Source organism: Podarcis cretensis, assembly GCF_951804945.1.
Source record: "Podarcis cretensis genome assembly, chromosome: 17".
Lineage (NCBI taxonomy): Eukaryota > Metazoa > Chordata > Lepidosauria > Squamata > Lacertidae > Podarcis > Podarcis cretensis.
Window position 1 is genome coordinate 2,499,413 of NC_137187.1, and position 12,207 is coordinate 2,511,619.

General features: G+C 42.9%; 1 protein-coding gene across 3 annotated transcripts in view; it reads right to left on the reverse strand.

The window, feature by feature from the left end:
• The window catches only part of SPAG17 (sperm associated antigen 17), an 84,260-nt gene that overhangs the window by 41,754 nt on the left and 30,299 nt on the right, over positions 1-12,207 (reverse strand). For 2 of the 3 annotated variants that reach the window (XM_079960209.1, XM_079960210.1), the window contains exons 14-21: positions 9,857-10,084; positions 7,873-7,965; positions 6,422-6,471; positions 5,300-5,413; positions 3,875-4,029; positions 2,390-2,580; positions 1,304-1,389; positions 497-775 (exon numbers count right to left, since the gene is read on the reverse strand). In XM_079960209.1, coding sequence (XP_079816335.1) covers positions 497-775; positions 1,304-1,389; positions 2,390-2,580; positions 3,875-4,029; positions 5,300-5,413; positions 6,422-6,471; positions 7,873-7,965; positions 9,857-10,084 — 1,196 coding nt within the window. The remainder of the gene's footprint in view (positions 1-496; positions 776-1,303; positions 1,390-2,389; positions 2,581-3,874; positions 4,030-5,299; positions 5,414-6,421; positions 6,472-7,872; positions 7,966-9,856; positions 10,085-12,207) is intronic. The other variant, XM_079960211.1, reaches the window with a different exon arrangement.

Here is a 12,207-nt window from a genome sequence, read left to right on the forward strand (position 1 = left end):
AGGTCCTCCCTTCCTCTGTAGCTACACATAACCAGAGAGCTTCCATACAATGGTATTTGTTGACTCTTGCATATGGCCATATTTTTATATTAAAAAAAAAACACCTTGTGGGGTTTATTAAGAGATTTCATATACAGTGGTACCTCTGGATGTGAACAGGATCCGTTCCAGAGCCCTGTTCGCATCCTGAGCAGAACGCAACCTGTGTCTGTGTGTGCGCAGGTCGCGATTCACCGCTTATGCCCATGCGCGTGATGTCATTTTGAGCATCTGCGCATGCGCAAGCTGCGAAACCCAGAAGTAACCCATTCCATTACTTCTGGGTTGCCGCAGGACGGAACCTGAAAAGATTTAACCCGAAGCTACTTTAACCCGAGGTATGACTGTATTTGCACACTTAAGAAAAGAAGCAGTTTTTGATAGGCTGCCATGGAAAGACAAGATATACAGGCACCATATGAAAAAAGGCACTATCTTCCTAATAGGAGTTACACACCTCATATTCTTTCACGGGTGGCTGAGGAGGGGTAATTTGTTTAGTTTGCCCGGCCAGCTTTGCCGGATCTTCAGTGTCTGGTGATTTAGCCGACTCTGGTGATCTGGACGGCGATTTTTTTTCTTTGTTCGTTTTCTTTTTGGATGCCTTTCCTTCATCAGAAGCTGCTTGCTCCTTGCTCTGGCCTTTTTTCTTGCCAGGTTTCTCCTTCTTCTCAGCTTTTTTTAATTCTTTCAACCGCTCTTCCTCTAACAGCCGCTCCTGCTCCTCCTTCCAAGCCTGTCCAAACAATTAAGACTTCAGCACCTAAATTAACATGATGGTCTTGACTTTGCAGCGCATGGAAAACTTTTCGTTTCAACCTTTTTTTGAGTCACTATTGGATTACTTTTAGTTTAACCCTCCTTCCCTCCTTTTTAAAAATGTCAATATTTTAAGTGATTTTAATATATTATTTAAAGCCCTGTAATTATGTTTCCAAAACTTTTCAATACAAACTGAAAGTGTGTGTGTACAGCTTATACAAAACACACACACACACACACAAAAAAAACACATTACTATTATCACTCTGCAGCTTCGGTTGTTGCCATAAGTATGTTTTATTTATTTAAGAATTTATTTAATTTGTATACTGCCCTTCATCCGAAGAACTCAGGGTGGTTCACAGCAAAAATATACAAGATAAAAACCACAACATTCATAATAAAAACAGGAACAAAAACAAAACACCATTAGGTGTATAAAAACACTTAGAAAAAATGAAATTATTTTTGGATTAGGCTTTTCCTCTTTTTTTTTTGTTACCTTGAGAGAGTCATCTCTGACAAAAATGTTTTTTTCTTTCTCAACTGCAGGTTCTGGAGAAACGTCGACTTTACTTTTGGTAGGAGCTTTGAGAATTGAGATAAAGATAAAGCATTTTCAAAAGTATGTTGCAACAGCAACCACCAGCTACCAAGAAAGATTTGTTAAAGGAGCGATAGAACAAATGCAATGCCAAAGCTTAAAAAGTAGAGCTCAAATTCCCATATTTGGCACAAGAAATCTGGCTATTACTCTATCTCTTTCCATCATCTCATATGCTCCCTTATACTCTGAAAAAAATCATTTAAAGGCACGTCAATTTTAATTTGGCAACATTTATTTGTAAGCCACATTAAAGCATGGTGATCACGGGCCAAATTTCCTTCAGGTCTAAAAGAAAAATGTCTTCCTTCTTAATAATGAGCTCATGTGCAAACCCAGGTAGGAGTCAATAAAGGGAGACCCCCCAAGATGTAGAAATAACAACAAGAAACGTATCGGTCACATACTATGGGCAAAATACACTTCATATCACCATACACCACATACTGCAACTACACACTCACAAATCACACAGCAACCCCTCTCTCATACTCCAATCTCACTAGTTATGAGGTTTGAAAAAAGGACTTTAGCCATTTTGTAAACAAATTTGGAGGGGATGGGTGAGTTTCTTGCAGAGATGGAATGGTTAACCCTCCCCCACCAGCTACAATATCCAAGTCAACCACTGTCTCCAAACAATTAGGCTTGGAGAAAACCCTTCCATTGCAAGCAAACAAAGGTTTATTTCCAAGCCTAATTGCAGCAAGAGGGATTATCCTTTCCCATCCCCCCAGCTGTGGCCCTTTTGAAGGTAGGCTTGAACAAAGCCTTCTATGGCACACAAAACAAGGCCTTTGGGTGGGCAATTCCCTAACACAGGTAAATGGAGCTGGCTTATATAATTTGCTGCATGCTTCCATTCATCCCTAGAGATTGCAAGTTGTTTTCTGAATAAGAACATGGCTAAGACTGCAGTCTTATTACACATGCTTACCTGGCCCACTGAACTTACCTCTGAGTAGGCATATGTAGTAAACTTACTTTTGGACTTCTTCTGTGCAGCACCCTTTTTGCCAGTAGGTGGGGACTTGACTTCAACAGGTGCTTTTTCTGCTAACTCTTTAGCTAACCTAAGAGCTTCCAGTTCTTTTGCCATTTTTTCTTCCTGATATTTTACTTCTTCTCTTACTATCCATTCATCTATGGAAGCAGCCACCAATTCCAGGTAATTCCTAGGGGGAAAGAATTTCTACCATTATCGATAAGAAAACACAGTGATCAAGAATCTTTGCCTTCTCATATGAAAGAATTAAAACCCTTAAATAGTTTATATTGCATTTCATGTTTAAAAATATTTCTGCATTATTAACTCTGTGGATTATTAAAAAAAAACCAAAATTATGCAAATTGGATCTGCACAGCAGCTGACGAAATGGTTCACCTCTGGAAACTGCTGGCTGCTATGGGGTGACAGAAAGGGAACTTGCATGCTTGACTTTTTGGAGTTTCAATCAGCAGTGTGCAAGTGTGCAACTGCTTACTAGCTAGATGTGTGCTGTATGTAAACATGAGATGCTAGCATAGGCAGTGGTCAGCCATGCATCTGCACAGGGCAGACTGAGCTATCCTCTTCCTTCCTCACTTGTCCACCATTGCTTTCAGCTAAGGACATTAATTCTCACTCTTAAGAGCACAAAGCCCCAAATGCTGCAATCGTTCCACATCAGGGAGTTGCATCTGTTCCTTGATCATTTGGGTTGCCCCATACTGAATGTTTTCCAACTCTGCAATATCCCTTTTTGAGGTGCAGGGACGCAGGTGGCGCTGTGGGTTAAACCACAGAGCCTAGGACTTGCCGATCAGAAGGTCGGCGGTTCAAATCCCCGTGACAGGGTGAGCTCCCATTGCTCAGTCCCAGCTCTTGCCAACCTAGCAGTTCGAAAGCACATCAAAGTGCAAGTAGATAAATAGGTACCGCTCCAGTGAGAAGGTAAACGGCGTTTCCGTGTGCTGCTCTGGTTCGCCAGAAGCGGCTTAGTCCTGCTGGCCACATGACCCGGAAGCTGTACGCCGGATCCCTCGGCTAATAAAGCGAGATGAGCGCCGCAACCCCAGAGTCGGTCACGACTGGATCTAATGGTCAGGGATCCCTTTATCTTTTAAGCAGAACAATACTGTGATCCAAGAGTAGTCACACCATATAATGGCTTTATGGCATTGGCAACTTTATTTTCAATCCCTTTCCCCATGTTCCTTAATGTGGAATTTGCCTTTTTCACAGCTGCCACCCACTGGGTCAACATATTCATCAAACTCTGCACTATGCTTCATTCCATGTCCCTCACCACCTATTCCATATATTCAAAATGAAGTGTTTGGGGTGGGTTTTTTGCAGCAATGTGCACCCGTTTACACTTGCTTGCACTTGCCATTCTCATCATGAATCACCATCATCTCCTTTTCATGCTGCATTCCACACCTATGGTTTCTGGGCTATTTGGAGGCATTGCCTGAAGAACCCCTCACCTGAATCCAACGTCAGAATGCAACGCAACATTCCAGGACTCTTCAAACTGGCAACGTTGGTTCACAGGATTATGAAGGACTATCAGCAAGGAGTTATCTTGAGTGTGGTAATAGGAATCAATGCATTTGTAATGCTGGATTGCATTGTGAAGAACCTGAGAACGAAAGGAAAGCATAACTCAACTTTTGTAAGTGACTGGCAATGGGGAAAGGGGCATTCGGGGGAACAATTTTAACATAAAAAACATATTTATAGCATATTTAACGTAATGTTTTTTGTAACTAATACTAGACATTGATTGCGCAGATGGTGACCACCATCAGGAAAGTGCAATCTTGTTGCTTTTGCTTGTAGCAGCTTTCAATACCACTGAGCATTTTATCCTCCTGCACAGTTTCCATGGCTTGGTGGCACGGTGTTGCTGTGGCTATTATTGGTTTCATTTATTGAATTTGTTAGTTGCTTTATCTTGCCCAGGGCAACCTGAAGGTTCCATTCCTACCTACAGGGTTCAGTTCAGAAAATACTGTTGGAAGATTACATGTCTACCCACTAGCAGTTGTGCCATAGGGCGCTATTCTTATTTCCAATGTTGTTTAATATCTCTACAAAGGCATTGGAGATGGCATTAAGAGATTTAGGGTCTAGTGTCATTAACACGCTGATGACATCAGCTCTATCTTTGTTAATATACAGGCTCTGTGACAGGTTGGTTATATCATGTGTACACAAATACATTTTATTGCAGAAGAGCTATGATGGAAGCGTAACTCCCCCTCTGCCCATAAAAAGGTGCCCAGCAAGTTTTTCATATGTAACTAAGAAAAGGAACATCTCTTTTACTAAGTCCTGTGTGACCTATTTTTTGTATCAAGGAAAAGGACACTCATAGAAGTAAAGGTGGTGTTGGGAAAGAATCATTCTGCACAGAAACATATTTGTACGTTTAAGAACAGTTTCTGTAAGCTCTGGGCTGATTGGGTGCAGCTGGCCATGGCTACAAAGGATAAAAGCTGCAATTTGAACTCTGCCTGCAGAAAAACACCCACAAGCTTTGCTGTTTGTTTTTTGAAATAAAGTCTTCATTTGGTTTGGTTTTACACCGGTCCCATGGTGTCACAGTCTCTGTCATCTGCCACCAGTGAAAAATCCCCCTCTAACAGGTGGGTACAGTAAATGACACCTCTACTCTTCCCAACAAGTGATACCTATGATGATATCCAAGATAAAACAGAATACAATGACAATTTACCCAGCTTTGGTGACAGGCGTGCAGTTAAGATTTAAAAGGGTTGCTAAATGCAAATGCTTAAGAAACATCACTCATCAGCTTTACATCTGAAGCAGGGGTATAGAAATGAAATGCTCGATATCCTTTTTCTGTCCCCCCCTCTACATAATGAAGAAAAAGCAACTAAAAATACCTGGAAGAGAAGGTGTGGTTGAAAATGTTCTGCAAAACTCCAGTCTTTCAAACACCGCTGCTGGGTCTCCTGTATGGCAACTAATTCTGTATCTGTATCTGTATTTGAACGTATCTGAAGAAACACCAAGAGGTATAAAACAATCACATATAACGAAGGCCACAGAGCAGGTGGTTTAAGCAGTGGTTGGATGGCAATCTGTCATTCACGATCCAGTTGAGATTCCTGCATTGCTAGGAGTTGTACTAGATAATCCTCAGGTCTCCTCTCCAACTCTAAGATTCTAACCATTTATTTTTTTTTTTTGCTTGGGAGTCACAAAACTAATTTTTAATTTGGTAAATGGGAAGACTTGGACAGATACTTCCAGATAAGTATTAACACCCATCCCGACACAAACTATCACATAGATTCGCTCTCAAATAATCTATCCGAGTAAGTTTGGCATGGGTCTGTTCAGATAAAGCTGCCACTAAGAATGGAAGCTGCAATGGAATGTGTCACCTGCCTCTCCTTTCAATAAAAAATTCAATAGAGAAGTAAAAAAGTAGGAGGGCCGGGGGACGGACACCTAGATGTGAGACCAGAAAGAACTAACAGAATTAATTAGTTCCCCAAAATGCCTACTAATAGGATTTATTGCAGCTCAGTCTATTATGGAACACAGGTTTCTTCTTCAAGAGCAATCTTGAACTTTCAAATTATATAAAGCAATGCAAACAGCTTCAACAAATACTAGCTGACCGCAACCCCAGAGTTGTTCGCGACTGGACTTAGTTAAGGGGTCAGGGGTCCTTTACCTTTACCTTTAAGTCTAGAGAACTGCTCATACTGAAAGGAGACAGAATCGCAGGCAACACAGAATGATAATGGGTAAGAATTTTTAACTGGTTATGATTTTAGAGTATAACAACGTGGCAATAGAAGATCCTATTCTACTTTTATTAGCATACATATAATCTTTAAGAGGAAAGGTTTTGAATCACCAAAGTGCATCCATCTATTATATATACATTTGAAGTTAAAAACACACAGAAAATTCTCAGCTACCATGAATTCACATGTACAGACTCCACTTTCATATCATACTGTAAAGCACATTTCAACCACGGTATTTCTTACCTTATTTTCAAGAGAAGCGTTGAGATCACTCTTACATTCAGCAACCCGATCTGAAAAATAAAGCTAAATAGATGAATGGATGGATGGATAAGAGATGCATACACTAACACACCCACAGACATATTTTATCTTTTCATCTGGTTAATTGTTTGGCTGTTCCTGTTACTTAAATGATGGCACAATCTCTGTCCTGCTCTACCCTGATAAACGGTCTCTACGTTTTTCAGAGCACCGGCTTGCCTCTTTCTCACAACATTCCTCTCTCTTAATAATAATGTCTGTTTATTATAAGGATTTTCCACAAAAATCCTTGGGTCAGCAAGTGCATGAACCAGGAGCAAGGATGTGCTTCTTTATGGTGCAATCCCATTCAAAAGAAATCAATGGACTTTACTCCCAGTATATAGAACTGTAGCCTTAATTCTTTTTCTCCTTAATCTGAAATGGACAATCTTTGTGTCTTTGTGTTTCACATGCACACATACTCTTTAACAACGAATGAGAAGCGAGGGTGCACCTCTGGCCGATGTGATTGGCTGAGCCTGTGTGATACCGCAGCCAATTGGCTCATGTAGCGTTCCCCCTGTTTAGCTCTGACACCTAAACTGTGCTGTGTGCAAGGATTGAACCTAGCTTTTTCCGGTAGGAAGACTGGACCTGGGACCACCTGTTTATGAGCTCTGCTGCACTCTTGCATTCTTATTGCATTCTTATTGCAGCTTTCTTGCTTCTGGTGGGCATAGCTAAGTTTGTGGACTGGCAGCTACACTCTACTGCTGGGAGTGCATAGGAGCCTGAACTTATGCAATAAAAAGGTAAAGGTAAAGGTACCCCTGCCCGTACGGGCCAGTCTTGACAGACTCTGGGGTTGTGCGCCCATCTCACTTAAGAGGCCAGGGGCCAGCGCTGTCCGGAGACACTTCCGGGTCACGTGGCCAGCGTGACAAAGCTGCATCTGGCGAGCCAGAGCCGCACACGGAAACGCCGTTTACCTTCCCGCTGGTAAGCGGTCCCTATTTATCTACTTGCACCTGGAGGTGCTTTCGAACTGCTAGGTTGGCAGGCGCTGGGACCGAGCAGCGGGAGCGCACCCCGCCGCAGGGATTCGAACCGCCGACCTTTCGATCGGCAAGCCCTAGGCGCTGAGGCTTTAACCCACAGCGCCACCTGCGTCCCATAGCGCCACCTGCGTCCCATAAACTTATGCAATAGTCTAGCATAAACTAGCTGCTGGTTCTGCCAGCCTGCTGGATTGCCTCATGATTCTTTAAGGAACATAACTGACTTTCAGGGATAACCTTTGCTTAGTTGTTGGTATTCTCTGTAGATAGTTTGCTAATATGGGTGTATTTTGGCAGACTGATCACCGATGAGAAAAACGAGTGCTTTGTTTTAACACCAAAGTGAAGACAGAGGGAAAGGGAAAGAGGCTCTTTCCAGATAAAGCATACCTGAATTGTAAAGTCCTGATGGTCTCTGAATACCGTTGTCAAATGAAAAAGAGAAAAATTGTCGACTACGATAAGCACTGTCTGTGAAAAGCCCTATGGACAGGAGGTGCAAATCAGAGAAATTCCGAAGTCAGAATGGGAGTTCCCTAATCTCCCGTTTAAGTTTCAACATTCAAAGTGGCAGCACAGAAACAATGTGGGAAAAGCAGACTGGCCTCCTGTGGACTCTGGTAGCGTCACACGGTCTGTGAATAGTGCAGTTGCTCATCTGCAACATGGCCTGAGGGCAAGTGGACTGTGGAGAGGGACTGACCTCTGGAAAATGTTAAATATGGACCATGACTTCACTGTGAAGGAGAATGAAGGCATGTCGAATAACTTTGAATCTTTTCGGCTCTGAAGTAATATCGTAAATAGACTAAAAATGGTAAGAGCAAAAGAGAATACTGTGACCTATACAGTACTACAAGACTCGGGTTTCTGACAGCATCAGCACAATTCCCTAAGGTATGTTTACTTGGAAGAACCTTCAACAGTGCTTACTCCTTAGTACTTGTGTTTAGGATTGTAGCCATCTCCAAACATATACAACATTAGCAAGCTCAGTATAAATTCCTTTAACAGCTGTTGTTGGCATCTGTCTATTTTGGGAGAAAATGGAGGAGTACACCTTTGGGAGTAAAGTCAAATCACTGGAGAGTTACAGTGCCTGTTGTTGCCTATAGAGACCAATATGGGAGAGACATGTTTCATTGCAGGTGGTGCAGATGAACACATCTGGTTTCACTAGTAGAGGTGCACCCATGGTGTTTTCTCTCTGTGTGTTCTTAAGTAGCATACCTGCATTATTTAGTACTGTACAGTGGTACCTTGGGTTAAGTACTTAATTCGTTCCAGAGGTCTGTGCTTAACCTGAAACTGTTCTTAACCTGAAGCACCACTTTAGCTAATGGGGCCCACCACTGCTGCTGCGCCGCCGGAGCAAGATTTGTTCTCATCCTGAAGCAAAGTTCTTAACCCGAGGTAATATTTCTGGGTTAGCGGAGTCTGTAATCTGAAGCGTATGTAACCCGAGGTACCCCTGTAATCTGTTTTATGACCTCCGCATTCTCTCATCCTACTCTGTGGCAAATATAGATCAGGCCCTAGCAGCCAAACTTTTTCTTCCTTATTCTAACTGCCTTGCCTTTAAATCCTCTTCCTATTCTGCCTCTGAGCCCTCATCATCCCTGCTCAGCTAGGATACTTCCATCTGTTTCATCCTTTGGCTAACAACACTTAGCTTTCTCCTATCTCTAGCTCTTCTTTTGGGTTTTTCAAAATAACCACTTTCTCTGTGATCTGTGCAAAATGTGTATGCAGAGCCATCTTGAAGATGCCACACGTCACCATTGCAGAGCAGAAGTCTGAGAATAGGGGCTTCAGCAATTTTGCTTTGGGTGTGGGTGTGGACCAAGGCAAACAATGGCCATGCTGGAAAATGTATCTCTTGGCCAAGATGACTTACAAAGCATGCTCTAAAATCTCTTTTTGAACTTGTGCCTTTACTGCCCTTTGTTTCAGCAGCAAATGTATATGCAGTGGTACCTCGGGTTAAGTACTTAATTCGTTCCGGAGGTCCGTACTTAACCTGAAACTGTTCTTAACCTGAAGCACCACTTTAGCTAATGGGTCCTCCTGCTGCTGCTGCACTGCCAGAGCACGATTTCTGTTCTCATCCTGAAGCAAAGTTCTTAACCTGAAGCACTATTTCTGGGTTAGCAGAGTCTGTAACGTGAAGCGTATGTAACCCGACGTACCACTGTACATCTTTCAGTAAGAGGTCTAGCAATAACACGCACCGTTTTAATACATGGTTGTGAATTTTTCTTGATTTTACCGTTTTATCTTTCATAAACAGCTTTGAGGTGTGGTTTTTTTAAACAATCAAGTGATATATAAATTTCATTAAATAAATAAATAAAAATTATGATAACCTCCGTACCTGATTTGTTCAGATATTCCTGTGATATTTTTAGGTCCATCAATTCTTGTCTCAGTTGTCTGGCAAACTCAGCAGGATTATCCCATGGGATGTAAGAAATCTCACCACCACCACCAAGCATTCTGCCGCAACCTTCTAGCTGTCCAGAGTCATCTACCTTTGTCAGCCTCAGACTTTCAAATGTAAACACTTTAAAAGCTCGCTCTATTTCAGCCCAGTTCATCTGTTCTGTAGGAAGATCAAGGCACAGAAAGCAAACTCAGCGATGTCAGCAAAGTGTGTCCCATGATGAGATATTTTTCCTACAGGCACTAGTCACTTTTCATTGATATACAGGAATCCCTCCCACTTGCGCATGATCGACTCATGCGCATCCATGTATATGTGTGGTGCCAGGAAATAGTAATTTAATTCATACCAGGAAATGGAGGGAGAGAACTGGTGTCGGGGGCTGGACTGAGGAGGAATTGTGGGAGCTCCCCCCCCCCTTTCTGAACCTTCCCAAGGGCAGGAGTACAGTATTGATTTAGAACAGTGGTTTGCAGAGGGGCATATTCCAGAGGGGGAAAGCTGGGAAACACTGGGTGAGGAACAGCTAGAAGAGGAAATGCCAGGAGAGAGACAGCTGGCAGATTCAGTGTCCTTGCAAAGAATCCCTAACCCTTCTTCGCCTAAGACTAGATGGGCTTTGAGAGTGATAGAACAGAAAGTGTAGCGGCAACAAGCTCAGATTACCAGATGCAGGAGTGACATAGATTAATGGGGACGGAGGGGGTGAACCTTAAGTGGGAGCAACGCCGTTTCTAGAGAGATATGCATTCCTTTCTCTCTCGCTGTGATTATTAAAGAAACTAACTGGTAAGAATGCTCCTTTTGCTTGATCTGTTTATTTACTGCCATCAGGGGAGGGATCCAGTCCCCCAAAGCCTGACAGCTGGAGAGTCCTCGTGGCTCGTGAGGAGACCCATCCCAGAGCTCGAAGAGGACTTCAGTAAGGGCAGGGAAGGGACTGGAGGTGCAGCAGGGCTTTGTTTAGGCTGCTCAGCCTCCCTGCCTAACACCTGACACATGGGGTAGCACAGCAGCAGCACAGAGCTGGGTGATACCTGGTTTTCAACATTGTATTAAGCAGCTGAATATCGTGATGTACTGATATATCACGATGTCTGGAATTGCCCAACCCTATCACTCCTGCTCACCTCTCAGCTGATCAAGGCAATTTGAACTGGCGATACATCGTGGCTTCCTGGCTGCCGCCAGCACAGCTCAGGCAGGCAGGCGGAAATGAGGTGCCGGCAGCGGCTGGGGAGCCGCAATGTACTGCCAGCTCAAAAAGTCTGAAACTGGTATTGCAGTTTGAAGGCCATACCAGTTTCAGAGACTTAATCGCAATATCGCCCAGCTCTACAGCTGCAGCCACTTTTCCACACATTCTCCAGGCAGCCCCCGAGCTTCAAGTCCAGTTGTGGATCTTTTTTAGTATAGTATTTTTTATCTAGGTTGCACAGAGAATGGCAGAGCGGGCATTTAAAGGGTGTTTAGAGGGTGCTCCCCACTTATGTGATTTCCACTTATGCACATGGGGCACTGGAACGTAACCCCTGCATAAGTGGGGAGTCGCTTGTACTGTGTAGGAGTGCAAATATCCAGAGTGTGGGGTCAGGTGGGATTACTATGAGGAATTATAAAATATGCATCAAGCCATTGTGTCCACGATGAATGCATTGTGTTGACTGGGTTTGATTCATTGGCAATAATTTCTGACCAAATCCCACAACCCTCTGCATCTCTGGCCATTTTCTCTACTGTCCATTTCTCTTGCTTGACAAGTCACGTTCACAGCCCAGTTACTTTGCCAGGCATGCATCCTGGGCCATAGAGATAGTGGGCAAGTTTCTTTGATGTAGCTTTTCTGATATGTTAATCTTCCTTCTTATCATGTATATTGCTTGTTTATCACCTCAGGGGTTGCCAAATGTACTCCTTTGTAGTTCTGTTCTTTGTTTACCCCAGAAATATGTGTGCTTAATTAATTTTGGTAGTTTAACTTTCCCCTACGTGGGGTTTGTTGAACTGCTCAGAAGAAATCTGATTGGTTCTTACGAACACTCTGTAAAAAGTTCTTTTGTGAATAAAACGACCTGGGCCAAGGAGGAGAGAGAGAGAGAGAGAGAGAAATTATTATACGCACCCTTCCCAGAATCTTGCTGGTTCAAGCCTCTGTGTGTATTCTTATTAATCAGAGTTCAATCCTTCCTTTACTTTGTGAACGCCTCAGTACTGTACTATAGTACTTATTTTTAAAAATACAATGTACGGCTTACAGCCCAGACTTATGAATTGGGGAAAGG